This window comes from Hippopotamus amphibius, chromosome X, assembly GCF_030028045.1.
Source record: "Hippopotamus amphibius kiboko isolate mHipAmp2 chromosome X, mHipAmp2.hap2, whole genome shotgun sequence".
NCBI lineage: Eukaryota > Metazoa > Chordata > Mammalia > Artiodactyla > Hippopotamidae > Hippopotamus > Hippopotamus amphibius.
Genome location: NC_080203.1, coordinates 95,411,876 through 95,437,829, shown reverse-complemented (window position 1 = coordinate 95,437,829; position 25,954 = coordinate 95,411,876). Strand labels below are relative to the sequence as shown.

The 25,954-nt window shown below is 42.3% G+C and overlaps 1 protein-coding gene across 1 annotated transcript in view; it reads right to left on the bottom strand.

Annotated features, from left to right (window-relative positions):
* The window catches only part of SLC9A7 (solute carrier family 9 member A7), a 142,580-nt gene that overhangs the window by 26,327 nt on the left and 90,299 nt on the right, over positions 1-25,954 (bottom strand). Inside the window, exons 8-14 of the mRNA XM_057718554.1 lie at positions 23,428-23,533; positions 22,058-22,146; positions 21,853-21,966; positions 19,521-19,632; positions 16,078-16,231; positions 8,146-8,205; positions 1,536-1,599 (exon numbers count right to left, since the gene is read on the bottom strand). Of these exons, the coding sequence (XP_057574537.1) occupies positions 1,536-1,599; positions 8,146-8,205; positions 16,078-16,231; positions 19,521-19,632; positions 21,853-21,966; positions 22,058-22,146; positions 23,428-23,533 (699 nt within the window). The remainder of the gene's footprint in view (positions 1-1,535; positions 1,600-8,145; positions 8,206-16,077; positions 16,232-19,520; positions 19,633-21,852; positions 21,967-22,057; positions 22,147-23,427; positions 23,534-25,954) is intronic.

Sequence of the window (25,954 nt, the reverse complement as noted above, 5' to 3'; positions counted from 1 at the left end):
GCGCTCAGTGAAGTTTCCCACGCCCTGTGCTGCTCTTGCTGCCCCGTCTTCCCATCAAATACTGATCAAGCCCCCCATGGGCCAGGCCCTGTGCTCAGCACTGGGTATTCTATGCTGAAAAAATAGTTCTTCACTCCCAAGGCCAAATAATCACATTTTGGAAGCAAATTTCTGCTCCTCTTATGACTTTCCTTTCCCCCACCTTGCCCGCCCAGCAAGTGCTGGCCTGGGGAAAGAGCAAAACCTGGAGGCAGAATCACCCCGCCAGCCCAACAGGGGTGATACAGCAGCTTTAGAACGTGGCTGCCACTTTGCTAATGCTCCTCCTGTCCAGAGGTGATGGTCTCTATCTCTTCCCACTGAATCTGGGCTGGCCTTAGCAACCTGTTGTAACCAAGAGAAAGTCACGGAAGTGATGCTGTGTGACTCCCAAGGTCAGGCCAGAAAAGGCCACGTAGCCTCCACCTTGCTTGCTGGGACACAGGCTTTTGGAATCCTGAGCCATCACATAAGAAGTCCCATACCCTGAGGCCATGGACAAGCCATCACAGGCATTCCAGTCACCCATCCTAGTCTGAGTCCTCCCAGCCCAGGCGTCAGACATACGACAGAATGAGGCTTTGGATGATTCCAGCCCCCAGCTGTTGAGTTACCCCCAGCTTCCTTAGAGCAAAGGCAAACTGTCCCAACTATGCCGTCTCCAAATTCCCGACCTAGAGAATGCACGTGAATACAAAACTGCTGCTCTCTTTCCTATGTTTGGGGAAGCTCATTATGCTGCAACAGTTACCAGAACAGACAGCGAAACCAAGGACCAGCACGAGCCTCTCCCACCTCAGCCCCACCCCGCCCCGGTCTCCATCAGGATTCTCTGCAGCAGCAGAAACTTCCCTGTTGTCACACAAGATGTGGTCATAGGGCTCTTGCCCTCACTGCTTCTACGGCTTCCCTCCCTGGCACTCCGCTCCAGGCTGTCACTGCTGCCACGGTCCTGCCCAAACCTTAACTGTTAGTCTTGCTGGGACCTTCATCGCCTATGGGGCTGAGGGCTGCTGCTCTGCTATTGCTGGGCCGTAGAGGCTGCCAGGCCCTGGAAGAGCAGGAGGGCCTGCCGTCACCCAGCGTCCCTCCGCTCTTGCTCAGATTCCCTGGGCTGGAGAGTCGATCACATCCCTCTCCTTCCCAGAACCAGTTACCATGAGCCAATCACCAATGAATCCATACATCCATTCTTGGAAGGTAAGGAGTCAGCTTAAACACTCTTTTTGGCCCCTTAATACGTTGTTTAAGAATGGGGACTCTGGGGTCAAATCCTGGCTCCATCATTTTCTAATTCTCTGACCTTAGATGACTCACTTCAACTCTCAAACTTCAGCTTCTAATCTAAACTGGGGAATAACAGTTCCTAGTTCATAAGGTTGTTGTCAAGATCACGAGGGAATCCATGTAAAGTGCTTAGAGTGTAGTAAATGCTCAATAAATTTTAGCTATTTTTAATAACACCTTCCTGGGAAGAAGCATCCCTTGCGACTTACCCCTTGTAAGACTTGGAAGCTGTCGTTGTTGGGTGGTGGGTCTTGATCTGGATCAACACCAACTCTAGAAGTCATCAGGAAGAAAGACAAGGAGAAAAACAGAGAGTATTAGCTTGGACCATGGCCGCCAGGCCGGCTGAAAGTAGCCAAGAGGCTGACCTCTTCCTGAGGTGGAAGGAGTGGTTAGCTAAAAGAAGGGGAAGGCTGTCATGCAAAAGTCGTGAGAAAGAAGTCATACACCACATCAGATCCCAGGGGTAGGCCAGGCAATCAACCTGTGTGCTAACACCTTAAGCAAGGCCTCTGGGGAATGGCACCAGCAGGCAACTTCCTGCACCAGACGGTCCCAGGGAGCAAAAGGTGGGTCCTGCCACCCCAGGCCTCTTCCTCTGCTGCTTCCTCATTTCCACCTGACCTGCTTTTATTTCCTAACCTTCTGTCATGGAATTGTTCATATATCCAGGGAAGTTTTGAAAGAATTTGTAGTGAACACCTGCATACCCCTCACCTAGACTCTACCATTAACATTTTGGTGTATCTTTATTACATACCTACCCCTCTCTCCATCATCCACCTTATTTTTTGGATGAACTCAAATAAAGCTGCAGACATCTGTACACTTTCCATAAATATTTCAGCATACATATCATTAGCTTTCTATCCTGGTGGCCCTGTGTCCTCCTGCAGCACAGATGACCTGAGAACTCACACGTTTGAGGCCAGCAACTGAAGACAGAAAGGAAAGGCGAGGTGGCAAAATCCACTTATAATGAATTCCACGAAAGCACTAGGCTAGCTGACTTGGCTTAGCAACATACCAACTGTTGTCCTGTGTATCTGCTAATTCTTCATTCCTGAACCTTCCTCATTCTAAGGCAGAGAGCTGTGGCACTAATGACACGGATAACATGGGGCAGTGGACGAGGAAACAAAGATGCCAGGAAAAATCTCTAGCTTTCCTTGTTCCCTCCAGTATTGCAAAGAGTGGCTGGTATCATAAAAGACAAATAGAAAACACAGCTTTCAGCAGGTCTGATGCGAGCTTAAAGAGCGGTGCCGAGTGGCCTTGACCAGGGGTGTTATTTGCTGTCTGGCACTAGGGCGCTGACTCCGATGAGCAGAAAGTGGATGTGCAAAGCCCCATCTGTGCTTATTTTTCCTCCTCTCCCTCCCGCTTCTGCACCTGTGATGCCCAGGATATATCTTGAGGAAAGAGACTAATGGAAAGGAGGAATAGAAGACAACACGGATGTACCCCTCTCTCAAAGGCAGCCTCTACTCTGTCTTATTCCAGGCTTGCCAAGCACTAATCCAAGGTTTGTGCCCCCTGGATGGGGGCAGGGAGATACAGAAGGAAAGGGAACAGTTACCCCATATTTTGCTGAAGGCAAAGTTAAAAAACCACAAGATGAATTCATGTATTCAGCAAATATTTATTGAGTGCCTACTAACCCAGGCCCTGTTCGTAGCACTTCGTTAAAACCTATAGTGTACCTGGCACCAGATTTCCTCCCCATGGGCCTGAGGTTTGATGGAATCTTTTGTAGTGAATTAGATGGACTGTGCTGTGTCTAGAGGCCGATTTCTGGCACAGGTTTCTGAGGCCTGGAGGCTTGACCTCACAGCTGGACATTATCCAGGAACTTTTGAGCAACAATTCTCAGAGATTGTTTTTTTTTTTGGATGTGAAATATTCCGGGGCCCCAGGGCTACCCACAGAGGTCACATGAGAGCCTCAATGCTCCCAAAGTGTCTAATGTACCAAACGGGTATAGGAGAGGTCACACTGAACTCCTAGCTGTGGATCTTTAACTCCCACCTGTTTTGAGAGTCTCTTAATGTACATTCCGTAGAGAAAAGTCCTCTACATGGTGTCAGCATCTGTAAGATCAACAGCTTGGAATTCAACATTAGGTTCTGTTCTGTGGATTCTACAGCCACATGGAGCCACTTCATGGCAGACTAATTTGCTTAGAGGAGCTCCCCAGTAAAGACAGAGAGAGGGGCAGAACACTGGTTACCAGTCTGTCTCCCAGACAGCCTACTGGAACACCCGGTGTCACGGCAGCCCTCTGCCTAACCACAGAGAGGCTATTGTTGGGGGCAGAGGCAACGAGATGATGTGATCTGAAGGGCATGGCGGGCAGCATGGCCAAGAGCACAGCACTTCAGATCTGCCACGGACAGTCTCTCCTTTCTTTACTGTGAATTTTGGATCAGGTGTATTAGCCTTTGTAAGTGGCTTCCACACAGTAAAGATAAAACAAGTTGATTTTATCAGCCTAGATGAAACAGGAAGCCTATGTGTAGGAGAAAAGGCTTAAGTGTGCCTTGTCCTACAATGAAGAAAATAAAGGCAAACATAATAAAAAGCTGCCAGATGAAATCTAGCCCCCTCTATTCTTTCAACTAGCCTCTGCTAGGAGAAAAAAAAAAATTGTTTAATGAGAATTGAGGTAAATTCTGTTTAACAAGAACTGCTTATAAAGACTATGTTTTGACTATTTTCATTCAAGTCCTGGCAACGTAAAAGGAAGTCATCTATTATCCTGGATCCACAGAGCCAGGCTAGAATTCAAACAATGGAGCACAAAACATTGGAATAATAAACTTACAAAATTAGGGCCACCCTAACCTCATCCCGAACTGGTTCGACATTTTGCTTGAGGGAACTTGAGAGTGATTCTAGATGCACATTGTCCGACAGAACTTTCCGCAGTGATGGCAGTGTTCTAGATCTGCACTGTCCAATGAGGTAGCCACCAGCCACATGTGGCCACTGTGTACTTGAAATGCGGTTAATATGACTGAGGAACTGCATTTTAAGTTTTATTTCATTTTAATTAAAGTTAAAATTTAAACAGCCATATGTGGCTAGTGTCTACCGAACTGGACAGTGCAGATTCTAGACAGTACTAATTCCAGCCATGTCTCTCTAGCATCACTTTTTTCTCTGCCAAAAAAATGACAACTGTCTGCTATCTTCTGCCTTCTCAGTGACAACACCCAGGATTCTTGCTGGGATCCTGCGGAGACGCATCTCTGTAGTCCCACAAATATTAAGTAAAAATTTGCTTGAACTGATTACTTAGACAATGGAGAGATTTCTCACTTCATCAGTATAGAAAATAAGACTGGAAACCTTCTGAAAGTTCTTCTATACAGATAACTGTCATAAACATGACTGGAATGACAGGATTAGAAAATCACCATTTGCCCCTCACAGTGTAATAATTGTTTCAAGACAATTTTACCAGTGGGTAAAAGGTTGTTGAGAATCTGACTATTCATATGATGTTAAAGGATCACTCTAAAGGTAACCTTTTGGTTACAAAGGGAAACCAGTGCTTTTATGGAGACCTGGGGTCTAAAGGGATCAAACTTAAAATCACTAATAAAAGGACAGCCTGACAACATGCATCACCTGATATGATGCAAGAAATGCATAATATCACTTTTACGCTATTTTGGGCCAAAAAAAAAAAGATTATCTATCTCTAGTCAAGAGGAAAACAAATCAGAAAAATCCAGATTGTAGGGTATTATGCAAGACAATTATCCTGAAAATCCTGAATCCTTAAAAAAATAAAAAACCCTCAATGTCATGAGACCAAAAAAAAAAAAAAAAAAAAAAAAAAGGAGGAGGGGAGGATTGTTCTAGATTAAAAGAGACTAAAGAGATGACAACCAGGTCAGTCAGAGCATGTGGTGGCAAGGTGCAGGAGGGGCATGGAGCCACCACGGGCCTGAATTGAGAAAAAAAACAAAAAAGGAGAGATGACAACCAAAGGAAACCTGGATTGGATCCTGGATCCTGTGTGTGTGTATACAATTCATGTTACTCTCAGGTGTGATAAAGGTACTGTGATCATGTAGAAGACTAGATTCCTAGGGGATACATGCTGAAGTATTTAGGGGTAGAATGTCATGATGTCTATAATATACTCTGAAGTACTCTGAAATGGTTGGGGGGAGGGGGGAACAGAGAGAAAATGAACCAAAATGTATGACAAAATGTTAACAACTGCTGTATCCAGGTTAGAACTTGGATATTCATTGCTCTATTCTTTCAGCTTTTTTGGCAGATTTAAAATTTTTCACAACTTAAAAAGAATATTTAATTATATCTTCAGTGAAAATGTTTCACACATGAGTAAAATTTCCGGTCTTGATAATTTAATCTACTTTACTAATAATGATGGATGATTCAGGATCTCATATTATTTCAGGGTCTGAAAACCACGAATTGTAAAGATTCATGGGCATAAGGTGCTATAATAAGTAAATAGGTAGATACAGAGTCTAGTAATTACATGGGTTTTTTTTTTTTTTTCCCCAGATAAATCCTGGAATATTTTGTTTAGCTTCTCCTCCTAAAAGTGAAGGGCAAGGAGAAAAATGCTAGTTAACTGAAACATATAGTTAACTAAACTCCAACCAAAACAGCCATGCTCAGATCTGGTTGTGCACGTCCCCTGGAAACCTGCAGTTCTGAGCACAGTCCTACCCAGAGCCCTCGTCCCTTGCTTTTCCCTCCCTCTGCCATGGAGGTTCTGATCCTCGCTGCAGCCCCTTGCTACCAACTACCTGCCTGAGATGCAGCCCAACTCCTGACCACACGGAGCCTACAAAGACCTCTGGGGCCCTCCCACAGACAGAGGAACTTGGAAAGTCTCGGAGGTCCCTGTTACTGACGTAAGTGCTGAACAGGAGAAAGGAAACCTGCTTCTCAGCTTGCTACCGCGTTTTAAATGCCAAAAGAAAACAGATCAGGGGACTTGTGATGTACATGGTGTTCTGCGATTTCTTTCCCCATTCAAGGCTGTTTACTTCAGGACAACTGAATGATTACTTTTCTGGCAGGGTTGAGGGCCCCTTGGACCAATCCCCAAGGATAATAATGGACCACTCTTGGGGCAGGGCGTGTGGTGGTGTGTTGGGCAGCAAGAAAGACCAGGTACAATATTTTAAGTATAATGCTTCAGAAGACTTAGGGTTCCCTAACTTTCTGAAATTCCTAGTTTCAGACAACTGTCCACGATATATATTTCCCTCCTGAACTATTATAATGCTTTTGATCTAGGCCACTAATATAAATTTAAAACTTTAGTGCTGTTTTATTACATCATATTTTACCACTCCCCTGATACATCAGTGTTGAGCTCATCTAAGCACATGTAACAGTTTTTTCTTCCAGAATGAAGTGGATTATCCTTACTTTCATTAAGAATGAGACAAACGTGGTAATCCCATATCAAATGAGAAAATAAAGCAATCACACTGATGTGCTCATTCTGCAATGAATAAATACAAAAAATGAATCACTTCCCTTTTGATACAATACATATACTCTGATTAACCACCATATAAAAATGCCATGAAATCTCAGAAATTTTAGAAGCGTTCTACTTCAATCAACAGGTTTTTATTTTTTAACTGGAATGGCTGAGGTCCTAAATAATTTGGGGAATATGAAACACACACGTTCATATAAAACCCTGAACAACAAACAGATCAGAATCTCATGTCCCAAGTTTAATAACTTGCTCTTTGCCTGAGGGACCATCCTTCTTGAAGTTTGGATATTTCAAAGGAAAGGATTTCCTCTCCTCTGCTACTTAACTGGTAGCTACAGTCAGGTCTCTGAAAATGAATTTGTGTGTGTGTGTGTTTGTACTTTACACAGTAGGAAAAAGTGTGACTCCAGGGAACTTGAACACGTATGCATGTCATTGCAGCTTACATGGGGGTCTGGCAATATCCCAAGATTCATGCCCCATGACAGGTACTACTGCTTTTACCACTGTCCTCAGAGAGTGAAACACTTTCACAATGAGAAGAACAGAGTTCAAGCCTATTTTGTGTTTGATTTATCTACCAGCACCCAGAATCAGATCAGGAAGAAAGCATGCCAGTTAAAGATACAGAAAGGAAAGAAGAAACATTAACATCTTTACTCTGATAGCCCAACATCACCACCATTAGGCATAATCAAATCATAAAGTTGGATGGACAATGAGAAACAAATTGTATTAGAAGAGTCTTTCATTATCTTCTGGTTTAAAAAAAAATCTGTTTTTTGTATCTTCTGATTCACCATGATAAAGTATACAAATTCATACTTAAAAAGTAAAACAGCATTGGTGCTTAATTAAGATGGTACAAACCATACCCCAGTCATAGCTGAAATACAAAATTCGAGTCCTCTTTATGACTTAATAGCCTTGTTTACTAGATCACAAGCAGGATTTTGTGGGGAAAAGTGTTTGTGGCTCTGAAAAAGGGCTGCTCTTAACACTAAACTCAGTTGTACATGGACACACTTGCCAACTTCAGCTTTGGTGCTGACACACACTGTCCAAAATGTGTGTGTGTGTGGCAGGGGGCGGGGGCAGACTCTCAGGAACACCAATACATCAATCAGCCCAGAGGAGGGTAGAATAATGATTAGACTTGACTGGACCTTTTGCCCCTTTTCAAAAAGGGGCAGGGGGCTGGCGCACACAGGAAAGAAGAAAGAGACAAACAGCATAAAGAGAAACGTCTCAGGTTAGAAAGAGGAGAAAAGCCAGGCCAGGTTAATTTGTTTCTGAGGATGCCCTTGTGTCACCTGAAGTACTGCCAGCGGTGTTCGTTCTGGTCCTCTTCGGAGGGCTCCTCGACGCCAACTCTGAGCAGCAGAAGAAGGGAACATGAGTGTGACGGGGACAACAGGGGAGCCAGGAGCTCTGGGCACTTGACCTGGACCACATCCAGCAAAGAATAAATCCGTACCCTCTCTTAAAGTGTCCCCCTGTTCTCTAAAACCCAGAGAGGCTGCTAAATTCACACCAAAAGCAACAATGTTAGCAGCCAGGTCAGATGAGGATTGATTAGGAATGAAGACAAACCTCTCAAAATATAATGGAATGAAATCAGAGGAATAAATGCAACTCATAGAAAAGGACTTCATACGATTTTTCAGGAATTCATGTTTCATAAAGCAAGACACATCCATACAAAAACTAGAAAACAGAAGATTGTTATTAAACATATATTTGAAGTGTTTACACCCAGTTTTACACGTATTTGACAGAAAAATCACTGTATCAGTGAGAACAGCAACAACGGAAGATGAAATGGCCTTTTTTTCTAGACAAGTAATCACATTGTGTCCATGGGTTCAACCTGAAGGTCAGGAACCCAACTTCTGCTCTTCTCTTTACCTTATGGCTTCAAAAGTTGACACGGTCCATTTGTACCTCCCTTAATAATTGCTGGGTTATTCAGAGTACATGTGAATTACATCATCATACTAAGAGCAGGGTTTCACAACCTCAGCACTACTGACATTTTGGGCCCTGGCCTCTACCTGTAAGATACCATCAGTAGTACCCCCTTCAGCTGGAGCAACCAAAAGCATCTCCAGACACTGCCAAATGTCCCAAGAGGGCAAAAGTGCCAGTAGTTGAGAACCTCTGCACTAAATCTTCCAATCTCAATGGGGGGTGATATAGTCCCCAGGGCCATGACAATCGGTTCTTATGGGATAAAATTTTTTTTTAGATATTACAGTGGTTTGTAGCCCTCTAAAGCACCATAGTACATAAACAGATATATAGATCTGTGGTATTAAAATTTCAATGGAAGAGGTAGATAAAAAGAACATTTTTAAAGGTTCCTCAGAGGGGCAGTGGTGAAAAAAGAAAGGTTGAGAAACACTGTGCTAGACAATGCCCAAATTCTCATGCTACAATATGCCCTGAAATAAGCAAGTGAGATGACGATGCTTCTTAAGGTGGTACTTTTAATTAGGTATATGTTCAGAATGTGACTTAAACCAGACTATAGTATTGAAAAATTATAACAAATTTCAGAAGAGCAAGCTGGATTCCATTAATGTAAGATTCACTAGTAATAATAATAGTAAAAAGCAGCAGTACTAAGGTTATGATTAGCAATGACAATGTTATAGCTAAAATACACTACGTGCTTTCCACGTGCCAGATGGTACCTTTAATGGGAGAATTCTTTATCGCATTTATTTAGTATCATATTTTATCTTCACACTGTTGTCATCCCCAGTTACCCAGTCAGGAAACTGAGAGTTAGAGAGGTTAAATAAGTTGCCCAAGGTCACAAAGGTAGAAAATGGTGGAACCAAGATTGCAACTGAAGCTGTTAGATCCGAGAGCCCCAGCTCTGCATCTTATAGGATATTGCCTTTGACTACAAGGCGGCGTCTTTAAATTCTTTTAAAATATCCAGTAACAAATGCTATTACATAAAGAGCTCAGGGCTTCTCCCTGCCTTTATTCCTTAAATTACCTTATAAAGAGCTTTATCTTAAACTCTCAGTGTGACATGATTAGACCTAGCAGAGTGTCCTTGCTTGTCCTTGAGCGATTGTATTGCTGCACTCTGGGGTGTGAAGGGGATCCTGTCCATTTGGCTGCCTGAGTGTACGCCATTAACCCCTCACCATCACCACTACTTCATTGGTGTGTCACCTGAAGCTGGGCCTTCCAAGAGGACAGCCACCATGCCACCAAAATGTGCTCAGGACATAGATGAGGCTCATCTGCTGAAACTGCTCATCTGATGGTTTTTGAAGCTGCCAAAACTGCAACCTTTGTGAACAACACTTGCTCAACAGACTAAGAAAAATATTATGTAGTTTGCATATTACCAGAAAGCAATTTGAGCATGTTGCCATTATGTTTTTAAATAGCAATCACATGCTTGATATCGCTAATTATTGGAGGAATGCAAACCAAAACTACAATGAGGTATCACCTCACACCAGTCAGAATGGCCATCATTAAAAAGTGTGCAAATAATAAATGCTGGGGAGGGTGTGGAGAAAAGGGAACACTCCTACAGTGTTGGTGGGAATGTAAAATGGTGCAGCCACTATGGAGAACAGTATGGAGGTTCCTTAAAAACTAAAAACAGAACTACCATATCATCTAGCAATCCCACTCCTGGGCATATATCTGGAGAACACTATAACTGGAAAAGATACATGCAGCAGTTCCCTGGTGGCCTCAGTGGTTAGGATTCCAGGCTTTCACTGCTGTGACCCAGGTTCAATCCCTGGTCGGGAAACTGAGATCTCACAAGCCATGTGGTATGCCCAAAAAAACAAGACAAAACAAAATAAAACAAAACAAGATACATGCACCCCAATGTTCACTGCATCACTATTTATAATAGCCAACACACGGAAGCAAACTAAATGTCCATCAACAGAGGAATGGATAAAGAAGATGTAGTGTGTACACACACACACACACACACACACACACACACACACTGGAATATTACTCAGCCATGAAAAAGAATGAAATAATGTCATTTGCAGCAACATGGATGGCAGATCACTTTGCTATACACCTGAAACCAACATAACATCGTAATAAACTAACTATATTTCAATTTTTTAATGGTTAAAAATAATAAAATAGCAATCACAAAATTCCAATTTAAAAAGATAAGTTGGATTTCTGGAAAGCAGTGACCTGGCTTTGGATTTGTGGTTATATTCATTTTATATTATATACAGACAAGAAATCAGCCATGGTTAAAAGTCATAGCTAACTCCTAGTTACTTATGGAGGGACTCCAAGTTCTACCCTGGGCTTCTGATTTCTGAGCAGCCACTTAGCAGCTTATCAGTGCCTCTGTCAGCAGCCTGGAGAAGTAAGAGACATCTAGGTATTGATCTTACTGAGGTTACAGATGTCAAAACACCACACTGAACTTCAGGGGGTTTCTGAATCATTTTAGAATAAGAACCTGCTTCATATAAATGATTCGTGGCCATTAAGTAACACCTCAAGCCACAAGGCAATCAGTCTCATTACCTTATTTCTGAGGGAATTTCTTTTGATGTAATCTCTGTAAATGTCAGTTTCTACCTCTAACATAATTGCTACTTATATACATCTGGAAAAATGCAATGAACTGACACCATATGTATTTTTCACCAATGGCACACTTTGCTTCATTACACTATCTGGGTAGAGTTGGACCGAAAGAAGGAACTAATAAAGATAGAAGCAGACTGAAATGGAAAACAGAAAAACAATACAGAAAATCAATGAAATAAAAAGCTAGTTCTTTGAAAAGATCATTAACACTAACAATCCTTGGGACTTCCCTGGTGGTGCAGTGGTTAAGATGCTATGCTCCCAATGCAGGAAGCCTGGGTTCGATCCTTGGTCAGGGAACTAGATCCCACATGCATGCCACAATGAAGGAGCCGGCAAGCCAAAACTAAGGAGAGTGCCTGCCACAACTAAGGAGCCCATGTGCCACAACTAAAGGAGCCCGCCTGCCATAACTAAGACCCAGCGCAACCTAATTAATTAATTAATTTTAAAAAATAAAAGGCATTTTTTAAAAATTGACAAACCTCTAGCAAGACTGAAAGCAAAAAAAAGAGAGAAGATGCAAATTACCAATAGTGTATCATGAATGAAACATGGGATATAGATCTCACAGATATCAAAATGATAGTAAGGTTATGCTATGAACAACATAAACATGACAATTAGATGAAATGGACCAATTTCACAAACTGTCACAGCTCACCAATATGAAATATAGCTGTTAAAGAAATTGGCTTCATAATTTATATAATAAAACTCCTGGAAAAGAAGACTCCAGGACCAGATGGTTTCACTGGAGAATTCCATAAAAGCTTCAAGAAGAATTAACACCAATTCTAAACAACCTCTTCCAGGAAACAGAAGAGTAGGAAACATGTCCCAACTCATTTTGAGAGGCCGGATTACCCTGATACCAAATCAGACAAAGTCAGTATGAAAAAAGAACACTACAGACCAATATCCCAAATCCTTAACAAAATATTAGCTAATAGAATTCAGCAATATGTAAAACATTTATACACCACCACCAAGTGGGGTTTATTTTAGACAGGCAAGGGTGATTCAAAATCTGAAAATTAATCAATGTAACCTACCATATTAACAGGCTAAACAAGAAAAATCATATGATCATATCAATTGATACAGAAAAGCATTTGATAAAATTCAACATCTGTTCATGATAAAACTCTCAGAAAACTAGCAATAGATGGGAACTTTCTCACTTGATGACGAACATCTACAAAAACCCTACAGCTAACATTACACTTATTGGCGAAAGACTGAATGCTTTCTCCTTAAAATCAGGAACAAAGCAAGGATATCTGCTCACATCAGTCTTATTTAATATAGTACTGATGGTCCTACCCAGAAAGGAAAAAGTAAACCTGTCTCTATTTGCAAATGACCTGATGGTCTACACAGAAAGTCCCAAAGAATTTATAAAAACAAAAACAAACCCTCCTAGAACTAATAAGTGAATTTGGCAAGGTGGCAGGATACAAGATCAACCTACAAAAACCAACTGTATTTCTATATCCTGGCAATGAACACACGGAAACTGAAATTGAAGATAGAATAACATTTAAAATAACTCAAAAAGAAGAAGAAATACTTAGACGTAAATCTAACAAAACACGCACAGGCATTCTATGCTAAAAACTATAAAATACTGCTAAAAGAAATCAAAGAAGACGAAAATGGAGAAACATGCCATATTCATGGATTGGAAGACTGAATAAGGTAAAGATGTCAATTCTCCCCAAATGGACATACAGGTTTACCACAATTCCTATGAAAATCCCAGAACAAGGTTTTTTTTTTTTGACGTAGACAAGCTCATTCTAAAATGTATATAGAATGGAATTAGAATAGCTATGACAATTTAGAAAAAGAATAAAGTGGGAGGATGGGCTCTACCTGATGCTCAAGCTTATTATATAACCACAGTTATGAAAACAGTGTAGTACTGGTGGAGGTACAGACACATAAATCAATAGGGCAGAAAAGAAACAGACCCACATGCATACAGCCAATTGATTTCTGGCAAAGGAGAAAAAGTAATTCAATGGAGTAAGGATAGTCTCTCTTACAAATTGTGCTGGAACAACTAGATAGCCACAGACAAATAAAATAAAATTAAAATGAAATGAAATGAAATAAAATGAAACCTGAACCTCATGTCTAATATAAAAATTAACTCAAGATGGATCACAGATTTAAATGTAAGGCATGAAACTAAAAGAAGATAACACAGAAGAAAATCTTTGGGCCCTAGGGCTTGATGAAGCGTCCTCAGACAGAACACCAAAAGCATGATGAAAAAAAAAAGATAAATTGCATTTCGTCAAAATTAAAAGTTCTGCTCTATGACAGACTATTAAAATGGTTAAAAGACAAGATACAGACTAGGAGAAAATATTTGCAAACCACATATAACAGAATGGTAGCTAGAACAAATAAAGAACTCACAAAACTCAGTTAAAAAAACCCTCAAATAATCCAATTAGAAAATGGACAAAAAACTTGAACAGATATTTCACCATTGCTTACTTGAATGGCAAATAAGCACATAAAGATATATTCAACACCATCAGCCACAAGAAATGCAAATTAAGACCACAATGAGGTATCCCCACATACCTATTAGAACAACTAAAATAAAAAAGTGTCAACACCAAATGCTGACAAGGATGTGGAGAAACTGGATCCCTCATACATAGTCATTTTCTGACCTCTCACCATGTGCTAGCTGTTATGTTCTAAGTGCTACCTATATATCCCATTAATATTTCACAACAATCCAATTATTATATGTGTACATATACAGCTTCCATGCATCAGGGAAAGTGGTCCATGCTCCCAGCTCTGGGTAGGACTACCTCAATGGCCCACTTTTTGAAAAGGGTTATGAGAAGTGCAAAATGTCATAAGTCAACTGTCTACTCTCAGTGGAAAATTATTTGGGTCTGTATCTGTTGGGGGTGGGGGGGGCGGGGATCAGAAAAGAACTTATGAAATAGACTAAAACACAAACATGATTTAACCAGGCTCTGAGCATCCAGGGCACCTACTGGGTGACCAGATAAACAGGAGCAATAGGAGCAGAAAGTAATCTCAGAGAGGTCACCAAATGCAACGATTCTCAACTCTGTGCAGTATAAACCTCCTTTCTTGCTCTTATTCTGCTACACAGAACAAAGATGGTACCAACCTATGTCTCAAGTATAAGGCCAAAAATCTGTACATTTCCTTCTTCAGATTTCTATTCCCACAGGTGAATTATTTTCCTTAATACAACTCCTGAGATTCATGCCAGGAAATTGAAATTTTAATCATCCCGAATTTTACAACATAAAAACAGTCCGTAACACAGCAAGCCTTTCAGGCAGTACAGCACAGTGTTCCTGGGTTCAAATCCCAGCTTGTGCACTTAAAGCTTTGTGACCTTGGGCAAGTGATTGCTCTGTGCCTCAATCTCCCCGGCTCTAAAATGAAGATAAGAGTAGTAGCTCCCTTATAGGAATGCTATGAGGATTATCTTAATGTACGTGTTGGCATCTCAAACCACCTGCAGCACAAATGTTAGCGATTATCTAACCCAGATCTGAGGCTGAGACACGCTAGCCCAGAAATGGTGCAGCCGGCAGTGGCCACACCCAGGAAACCCTGCCTCCCATCAACATAAAAGTTCCAGAAGGGGGAATACTATTCTCTGAAATCCCAGTTTTCTCCCTGACCCCATGGATGACTGTGAGATCCTTGTTGGTTCTCTCTCCTCCAAACTAGGTGTACTCCACAGTTGTTAGCCCTGAACAAACTAACAGCCAACAGAGGAAGAAAAAAAAACATTGCCATCTTGTGGCTTTTCAGAGAATTCTTCACACCTATGTGCCACCCAAGTCTTCTCATTCCCAGCACGTCCACCCTCTGCAGATCTGAAACTGAGGCAAGTGGCGACAGCACCTCCAATGATGCAGGGAGGCCCAAAGGCATGAGGAGCTTGTCTTAAACCAGGGCCAGAGTTAGGCTGTGGGTCTCCTGACCCCTGTTCCAATGTCCTCGTTACTGTAAGGTGCTGGAGCTCATAAGCACAGTTTGGAATTCAAATGCTCTTAAAAAAAAAAATCAAACTTGGGCCAATGCCCCTCCATCCTGACACAGCTACAAAATCACAGGCAGGGGACGTCCATGAGGCTGCAAGAAATGAGGGTTATGCAGGAAATGTCACCTCTTCTGTACACTCAAGTGAGAAGAGACACCGCATACAGTTTATAATTGCCTCCTTTTATTTCTGACTGATGAGCTTATTTTTTAAGGCCTTAGGTCTGATTTCAAAGGAATGTGAAATGCCAGACATTGCCAGCAGCTATGTCTATTCTCTCTCCTGCATCTTGAAGACTCTTTGAATTCTTTTGCCCTAATGTCACGGTGCCAGCAAGGTCCAGGTGTTCCTAATTCCTTGTGTTTTTGTACCCACAAACATTTTAATGATATTTTTTTCTCATGGAAAATTCAATACTCTGAATTTTTATTTATTGTTTTTAAATTTTTAATCCTTCCCCAAACAAAACAAAGAACTATAAAAGACTTCCATGCACTAAGCTGTATGCAGTACCCCCTACATGGGAATAGTGACATAGACACAAAACTGGCCTTAGTTTCAAACCGACCTTATATTAAGCCATGATAACATGGGCGTCGTGCCTCCACCAATGATCCAGACGGTGAAGAAGACAATAAGGAGGGTGGTCGTGAACATCATCTGGCGCGCGTAGGATGCTGTGTCTCGGATGGCCAGTGCAAATGCCATCGCTCCCCTGAGGCCTGCAGGGACCAAAGAGGAAGCTCTCCTGTCATAAGGATAAATAACAGTGTGTCCTCAAATCCATTGCTGCCACTTGGGGCTAATAAATTGTAGCTGCTTATGCTTCAGGAGTTGAGTTGTTTTATACAGAAAGAACTTTAAAAGAATAGGATTTCCTCCTATTCGAAGTTTTCTTTTGCAAAATGCCCAAATGCAATGAGAAAAACATTGCACTGCTTTGTACAGCACATTTTAGAATAACACTCTTTTATTACTGAAATAATTCTCCTGCTAGTAACATGAAATAAAAAGAAATATAAATAAGAAATAATCATATAAGCTAAGTCTGTGATCCAAGCATTACCCAAGCACTATATAGTCATTATAAACATAGGAAGCAGGCTAGGTATGAGTATGTGAAATGCACAAAACAGCTCAGCATTCTCTTAGCAAAGCCAGACAGAGAAGTAAGAATATAATCTGATATATATCAGGGGGTGGTAACTTTTTCTGCAATGGGTCACATACTAAGTATTTTAGGCTTTGTGGGCCAAGAGGAGAAACCAAGGATGTTATGTAGGTACTTACATAAAAGAGAGAAAACAAATTTCCACAAAATTTTATTGACAAAAACCAAGAGTATAATAAGTACTATAATATATAAGTACCATATTATAATGCTATAATAAGTAATTACAATAATAATTATAATAATGAGTTCAATTTACTGTAATCCAGGTCTACTAATGAAAAGAATGGAATTCTTCTGGGGGTGGGAGATTTCAGGTAACTAGCTTTCAAAGTTAGTGTCCCCTATCATCAAATAGACTGTAAATATTCATCTATAAAAGCCATTCTTAGCCTGTGGGAAAGATGAAAACAGGCAGCAACCAAACGTGCTGACCGCTGATCTACAGCCACATTTTTATGTTCTAGAGTTTCTCTTTCTAAGCTCTTTTGTTCCTTCCCCCATACCATGCTCCTAATTTGTTCTATAGCAAAGACTTAATCCATGGCCTTTAATAGCTATCTAGTATAAATTCCTATTCACCATGGGTAAGATTGTGCGTATGAGAATGAAAAACTATATCCACTGTATTTATTTGTATATTTTCCCACCTTTTCCAATAATTTCACTAATCTGAGAACTTCACAATTCACTAAAGAGTGAATCAATCAAAAGTACATTAAAAAATAGAGCAAAGTTGATGTTCTCTACTAATCTGTCCTAGTCAAATACTGACACACATCTAGACCACCCTAAGCCAGCTATGACACTGCTCAATATTTAAACCTTTAAATGGACATTGTCTCAACGAAGAAAACTTGAGGGTCAGAGAGAGACAACGTGTGCCCCATTTTTCTTTATTAGGTACACACTGTAAACAATATGAAAGTGAAACCTCAGGTATTTCTTTCACAGCCTTGAACAATGAGTTCCTTTTGAAAGCCAGACTTCTCCCTGCAGAAGATAATTCTGATAGGAGCTATCTTTAAATGCCACTGTATACTTCTCAGTCTTTTTAGCACAGAAGTTAATGAACACGAAGTTTATCTAGGTGACTGAGCTATTACCAAGTCATCTTTCTCTTTTCCACTGGCATTTTTCTAATACGTATGGAAGATCTGGTCTGTCGTTGTCCTCCTCAGAAACCTCTAATGTTTCCCAGCTGCTCTTGAATAAAAGCCCAACTCTTTGGTCTGGTGTTGGAGCATCTCCGTGGTCTAGACTCCAGCAATGATTCTCACAGTGTGGTCCTCAAACCACTACCACCAGCAGTAGCAGCAGCCAAGAAGATGTTAGAGATACAGATTCTCAGCGCTCACCCCGTAGCCTCAGAACCACACTCTGGTGGTGGGGCCCAGCGATCTGCTTTAACCAGCCCAACAGGTGATCCAGATGCAGCCTGAAGGTTTGCACTAGTTTGCACGCAATTTCCCGTTCCAACCTCACCCTCATTCTGCATTACCCCAAGTGTCTCACATTTAAACCAGACTGCTTTGCTACCCTTCCCTGAAAAAGCCACACGCAGCAATGCTTTCCTGCCCATCCAAACTGCTGCCTCTCGAAATGCCACTGCATCCAAACCCAGTTTGAAGGCTACCCCTTGGCAAAGATGTCCTAGGCCCTACTTTTCTCTGCATGTATGCCATACCTCTTTTGTGCAATCTGCCACCCTCTCTTAGGAGAAACTTAGCTGTTTGTACACGTATCCCCTCGCCCCACCGCCCCGCCCCGCCCCACCTTGAAGGAGGCGGGATTCTGTATCCTCCACAACCTCTAAGTGTGGCTTATATAAAGAGGACGCTCAACAACTGTGTGTCAGAGTGAAAGGAAATCATTAGGGCAGGCTGTGTACTTAAGTGCAGATGCAATCAAGTACTAGACAAAGCGATTGTTTTGCTAAGCAGTACCTGTTGGTGTGATTTCAGTATGACTCTCTGAGGCCTCCAAAAACTACTGTGTGGCAATAAAGGGCTGCTACTCACTTTGCCTCTTGTACAGCCCCTCCCCCTTCCCAGACAGAGGCACCTTTAAGGGTCACAGTGGCCTTTTGCCTATTTCCTCCCTCTGCTCTGCAGAGATGCTTTTACTAGAGTCTCGTTTATAAAGTCAGATGCTTTCCACTCTCACTGCACCATCTACTCATGCCAATTGCTCTCTCCTTTCTTTACCTCCACATATTTCTTTATTGTCCTTTGTCCCCTCAATGACTTCTCCACTCTTCTCAGCTTTATAGTGAAGAGGAAGCATCTGGGAGACAGTATAAGTCAAGCAGAACCATCACAGCTGTTAGTTTCCGGTTTGGGGTTCATCTTGCTAATGTGAGTATATTTTATTTCTTTTACTCCATAGAAAGTTACAGCTAGGAGAGACTTCAACTAATTATTTCAATTACATTATTTTATGAGAGGACACTGAAGCTGGGAGGTGTCAAATAACTTGGCCTGTGTTCTTTCTCATTAAAAACCTATTTTCCTTCTAATTTTAAGTCTGTAGCCCTTCTGGAAGATTAAGGATTATGAACACTTACTAGAAACAATCAAGCACTTTAAATACTTACGTATCTTGGGTGGTAGAGATAAGATAAAGATGCAAGTATTTTAGGGGCAAATGTCCACATATGATAGTATGGTTTGCAAAATCAACATTAGCTCCATTTAACATATCTGTCTGTCTATTCAGCACTGCAGGGGATACCAAAGAACCAGAAACTTGAACTTCTATCTTTTTATGAATCTTACTGATTACATTTTAATCATACTTACACTGTCTGCTTAATAAAACTCACTTTACATTTTTTTTACCTGAAAACATCATCATGTGTTGAAAATTCCAGCCAATCTTGTGCCTTCTGCCCAAGTTGAGGAAGAAGGAGAGTGGGTAGATGTGTGCAGCTCTGCCCAGGAAGATGGCAACCTGATCACCAGGTGAAGGTTAAGGGCCCAAAAGGTTTCCAGAATGGCACTTTGACACAACCTGTGACTGAGCAGAGAATTTTAGGAATGCCATGACACCTTGCTGTGATCAGGAGAGTTGCACAGAGAAGGCAAGCTGTCTCATTTCCCACCAAACAAGTCTCAGCAGCAAATGGGATTCGACTGGCCAATTTTCCCAACCTCCTGGCTCACAGAGATAATTTTTGGCCTGTTAAACACACTGTTGTAACTTCTTGATTTGATTAAACCGATATAGACCAAGTCTCTGATCTATCTAAAAATGAGTACAGAAATAAGCTAAGGTACCGTGGCTGGGGTGGGGAGTTAAGAGAAGCGAAGAGTGTGTTGGACTCTACTGGAAGAAAAAAAAAAAACACAAGAAAAAAATTACCACCCCCTGAGTCAAACTATAAAGAGAAAGTTTGCTGGGTAAGCTCGTAAGCTTCGGTTGGAAGTAAACATCAGGGGTTTGTATGACTAGGAGGACCCTACACATAAGAGGTAGGGAAACTTACAGTATTCATACCATAAAGACACATTCGTATTCCTCACAAGGATCAGCCTGGGGAGATTTCTCTGCCTAAGTGGTTAACGTCTTTGGGGAGGTAAGAGATGGAAAAGGAGGAGTGTGGAAGAGGAACTCTTACTGTGCAAACCAAAGAATTCAGGGAAACCGGTCGTTCGTCACTTGCTGAGTTTAGAACAGAGCCCAACAGAGAGATGCACACTGCCCTGGTCACAGGAGGAAACCATTGTGGGAGCCAGAGGAACAGGGAGCTTCCGTTTCGACCAGCTGCCGGAGCTGCAGCTGTTTCACACAGAAGTGAGGGCGAGACTATCTTTTGCCTCCTCTAGGACAAAATACTAACTACTTTTCTTCTTGTATCTCTCTTTTTTTTTTAAATGCTTTTTGCTACTGTTTTGTTTTGTTTTTAACAGAACGAAAGAGATCATGCTTATAACATTCTATCCCAGGAGCCACGCAAAAGTCCTCAAGTGGAAGCGGCCTTCAGGATTCACAGAGGCCCTGGCTCCCCCTTGAACAAGGCCCCCTGCTGTAAACAAGGCAGCGCTCTCACTATCTCTCACAGGATGCCGTGCTAAGAATACAAATCAAAATGACATGCCAGGTCTTTCTTAAGAATAAAAACACTGATCCACTGGACCTTTAGTTCTTAGTCTGTTGAGTGTGTAAATCTAAGAAATGAGCCCCGTTGAAGCAGATAACACTCTAACTGGCAGGATTCTGGTGTGGCATTAGGCCACTGTCGCTCTCTAGCTGTTTGGTGAGTATCAGTTATTCCTACACAATAAATGAAAAGCCCAGAAGAGAAAAATACTCCTTTTTGGGGGGAGCCAGCATCCCAAGATCTAAGGACACACATGAGGCCTCAGAAAAGGCAAAAGGGAATAACCAGCAACAGTGGACTCCTACTCAGAATTTGGAAAAGGCCCAGAAGAGTTCACTTCAACGAAAACAAGAAGATCTGAGGCCAAGTGAGCAAAGCCCTCAGCTGTCCACGCACTACTGGGCACTCATCTCTCTCCTCACTGGCGAGGAGCCAACCCCCAAAACTGTGTCTCTCTTCTAAAATCTCCATTCACAATGGGACTAAATCCAGGAACCAAGTATTTCTCCATTTTATCTTCCCTTCCTCTCCATTTCTTTTTTTTGGAGAAAAAAAAAAAGGTTCTTTTCCACCATGGGAAGTTTGGGTGAAAGCGTGGACACCGCCTGCAAGCTGCCCTGGGCGGCGAGAGGAAGGGCTGCCTGCACCCACGTGCAGCTGAGACCAAGAGCCACAGAACCTTCAGGCCTTCCAAACGGGGAACCCCCTGGATTGGAATTCACATGGCAATGAAAAAAAAAAATCAATCTGGGGGACTGATACAGGTTGCCAAGTTTTAGATCTGCTAGGAAGGGTGCTAACTACCACCTGCCAATCGCCAGTGTAACAGAAAGACCACCTTACACAGAAAATGCAGAAAGGGCAACCCTAGAATCAGCACTGGTCCTTGAAATCAAATACACTTAGCTTTATACATTTACCACTTAAGCCTTCTTTTACTCATCATAAAAGCACTATGAACCAGCACTAGCTCAGTCACCTCCCCGCCAAATCAGAAATTATTGCTGTTATAGCTTCCCCAGCAGTGGTTGTCTTTCCATGTAGAAAATGGTGTAACCCAAAAAGGATACAAAAGCTCCAATGATGAAAATGGGGCTGAAAACGTGCTTCTGGAAGGTAAACAGTGCCAGGCCCATGTAGGAGAAGATGAAGTTCTCTGCCAGGAAGTGTAACACCTCAAAGAGCTGCACAGAAAGGGAAAAGGAAGCCATAAGCCCTGCGGGTCCCCTCCCTTGTATTCCAGGTCACTTGTGAGGACACAGGCCTATCCCTCACCTGCTTTGTTCGACTTCTTGATTCCACTGACAGATTGTTGTAGGTGTAATGAGCTTGTGTGATTCCACAGAAAAGGACAGCTACAACGCCTGGGAAGAGTTTAAAAAAAAAAAAATCAATGGAGGGAAAAAAACAAGCAGAAAAAAATCCCCCCGAAACAAAAAGTTAAGGTAGGCAAGCCCAGCATATCCAAATTCCTGAAAGTTTTTGAAAGTTTCCTATTCCTGAAAGCTCCCTCTGTCCCCACTTCTCATATCAACCTTTGCTTCTCCCAACCCGGCCCTCCTTCAAAGCCAAGGCCCCCAATTGCCCCCTTGTTCCAGTTTTAAGGGCATTCTCTCCCTTCTTCTAAACTCCTACTGAATTGGCCGTCTCTAGGTGGCATTTAGCATTCATTCCCTCAAAGACCCTGTGAAGTGTGTGCCCGTCGCGCACTTCTGTCATCTTCCTCTCTGTTCACTGAATGAATGAATTTAATTTCAAACCAATGCTCTACATTTTGGCATGGTCCAGCGCATCAGACAAAATGGATCCAGAGTGCTAGTCCAATTATCCTAGCCCAATAATCTAGATTTCTGGCTAACGGTGACTATTTTGTTGTGTATGACAATTAACACACCTGGGACTTCACCTATATATTTACAGATGATTGTCAAGTTCTAAAGGAAGTGAGGCATATAAAGATATGCTGCAATATTTGGAAAAGATAATAAAAAGCACTTCTTAATTACCTGGATTATGCATAGTAACTATACTTGAGTTTTCTAATAGAAAAATGCAGTGATTTATTTTCTTCAATGAGAGAATGTGAGGAACTAAAACCACATGATCACTCACACTAATAATCTATGAAACTGGCACCACAAAAACCTAGTATTGAAAAGCAATGATTAAACAGACCAGAAACAAAATGAGGAAAAATCATGCTCACGCTCAGAAACAAAATGAGGAAAAATCGTGCTCACGCTCATCTGAGTAGATGCAAAATTACCTTTAAAAGGATACATATTTTGCTTGTTATTGCTACTGTTTGTAAAATAATGTGGCAATCCAGGGAGGATGCACATAAGGTGTTAATATATTCAGTAACTTGAGCAGCTAAGTATCTACTTATAGTTAGAATGAGTACTCAAAGATGGGGCTGAGTTTGAAACAATAAAGCTTATCCTTTAAAAAACATGTAGCTTTGGGAAACTAAATTATTACTAAGGCAGAACACCAGCCTTGCTCAGCAATCCTCCATATGGACACTCCGTGAGTGGTTTATCAACTCTGGGCAGCGGCTATTTAAGAATTCTTCCCCCCCCTCAAGCTCCCACAGCCTCTGCCACAGTGAGGGGAAGGGTGGCCCAAGGGTAGAGGAAACCTACCGGTAAACCCACAGGCTTCTGCCAAGAGGAACGTGCTCCAGGACATCAGGAAGAAGAGCGCCGTCTCCAGCAGGGGGAAGCAGTGCAGCTTGGTAAACTTGGTCACGTCAGCCCCTGTCAAGGAACTGTCTCCAGCAACAAGCATCAGGGTCATCGAGAACCCCACTCTATTAGTCCAGGACCCCTCCCTAAGGGTGAGCCTTATCCCTTCAACTCTTCCTTTGGGGCCCCAAAGCTGCTGCTTGGTTTTGAAAGTAAAGAAAATGAAGCTTCCCGGTAGAACAGAGGTTACCAAGGGCTGGTCGGAGCGGTGGCGGGGTGGTACGGAGCCTTTTGTTTAATGGGTACACAGCTTCTGTTGGGGATGATGAAAAAGATTTGGGAAATAGTGGGGATGGTTACACAACATTGTGGATGCACCTAATGCCACTGAATTGTACACTTAAAATGGTTAAAATGACAAATTTTATGTTTACGTGTATTTTACCAAAACAAATTTTTTTAATAAATTTATTTCGTTATTTATTGGCTGTGTTGGGTCTTCATTGACTGGTTGTGGTGGCTTCTCTTGTTGTGGAGCACAGGCTCTAGGGGTGCAGGCTTCAGTAGTTGTGGCACGTGGGCTCAGTAATTGTGGCACGTGGGCTCAGCAGTTGTGGCGCACAGGCTTAGTTGCTCTGCGGCACGTGGGATCTTCCTGGAGCAGGGATCAAACCCGTGTCCCCTGCACTGGCAGGTGGATTCTTAACCACTGTGCCACCAGGGAAGTCCCCAAAATTTTAAAAAATAATGTAATGTAACAAAAACCAATGAATTGTATACTTCAAATGGTTGGATTGTATGGTATGTGAATTTCACGTCAGTAAAGCTGTTTTATTTTTTTAATTAAGCTTTCCAAAGAAACTGGAAAGGGGCTTTCTGTGCTCCTTGCAACGCCCACATTTCTGAGAGGCACAGTCAAGGCCTGAGGTGTGACTGGCAGGTTAGTTCTGGCAGTGCCTCAGGCAGGCCTGGGAAGATGAGGCAGGCAGACTGACCTCTGTGGGCCACTAAGGCCTGAGTCCACAACAGGTGCCTAATGCACGCATGAGGGAGGGAGAGAGGGAGGGAGGGAGAGAGGAAGGCAGGAAGGCAGGCAGGCAGGCACAAGTCCAGGGGCAACTACGAAGTGCTGGTGTCACCTTTTGGGATGGGTGATTCCCCTCCTAACACTGCCATTCCGTGGCAGGCCAGCTTAGAACCATCTCATGAGTGGTTTCACTGAGCAATATAAGTCCCCAGGGCATTAAAGGGCCTTGATGAAGAAAGCAATCTAAACCTGCATGGCCCAATATGGTAGCCGCTAGCCACATGTGGCTACTCAACACTTAAAATGTGGCTAGTCTGAATTGAGACATACTCTAAGAGCAAAATACACACTATATTTCAAAGATTTAGTATAGAAGTTGAATGAATAAAATCTCATTAATAATTTGTATAAGTTTTGTTAATAATTTGTGTATCGGCTGCAGGCTGAAATGATATGGCTCCTCCTACATGGGTATTGGACAGCAGTGATATAAATGCCATTGAAAGAAGATATGACGGACTCAGAGCACCTGTGGAAGGCTTGCCTACTCGTTCAACACTTTGCTTTTATGTTGGTTGGTTGGTTTTTAAGTTAATATTGTTCAGTCCTTGCCTTAAGGAAGGCAATCTTGCTGTAATTCCCACAGATGGTCCCTGGCTAGTTACGGCCACGTTAGCCCCCTGTGGCCTGGAACAGTGGGCAACACCAGCCAGGATGGGCTGAAGTACTTCACAGCCTGCTTCCTCCCAGCCCCCTCAGAGGTGGTCCCTGATTCCCAGCCTCCTCCTGGCTCTTCCACTCTTTCTGCCCCACCCCACCCCAAAAGAAACTGACGCTTCCCCCAAGGTCCTATCTCCAACTGGTTTATAGGAAGGACAGAAAACACAAAGGTGAGGACAGAACTAAGCCAAGAGCTATACTCCCAAGCATTTTCTCAGACTCTTAGCTAGGCCATCAACTGCCCTGTTTCACCAAAGGGTGACATTTCAGGAGCCCCAGCCCCCAGTGGAACAATTGATTTAAGATTCATTCCTGGGGCTTCCAAGGTGACGCGGTGGTTAAGAATCTGCCTGCCAATGCAGGGGACACGGGTTTGATCTCTGCTCCAGGAAGATCCCACACGCCGCAGAGCAACTAAGCCCGTGCGCTTCAACTACTGAGCCCATGTGCTGCAACTACTGAAGCCCACGTGCCTAGAGCCCGTGCTCTGCAACAAGAGAAGCCACGGCAATGAGGAACCCATGCACCACAATGAAGAGTAGCCCCCATTCACTGCAACTAAAAGAAAGCCTGTGCACAGCAAAAAAAAGACCCAACACAACCAATAAAATAAACAAATAAATTTATAAAAAAATAAAAAAGATTCATTTCTGAAAGGAAGAACTGAGAACTTTCTTTTCACAGGTGTAATGCTACACAGTCATACTCAGGCAGGGGCAGAAACTACAAAAAGGATAT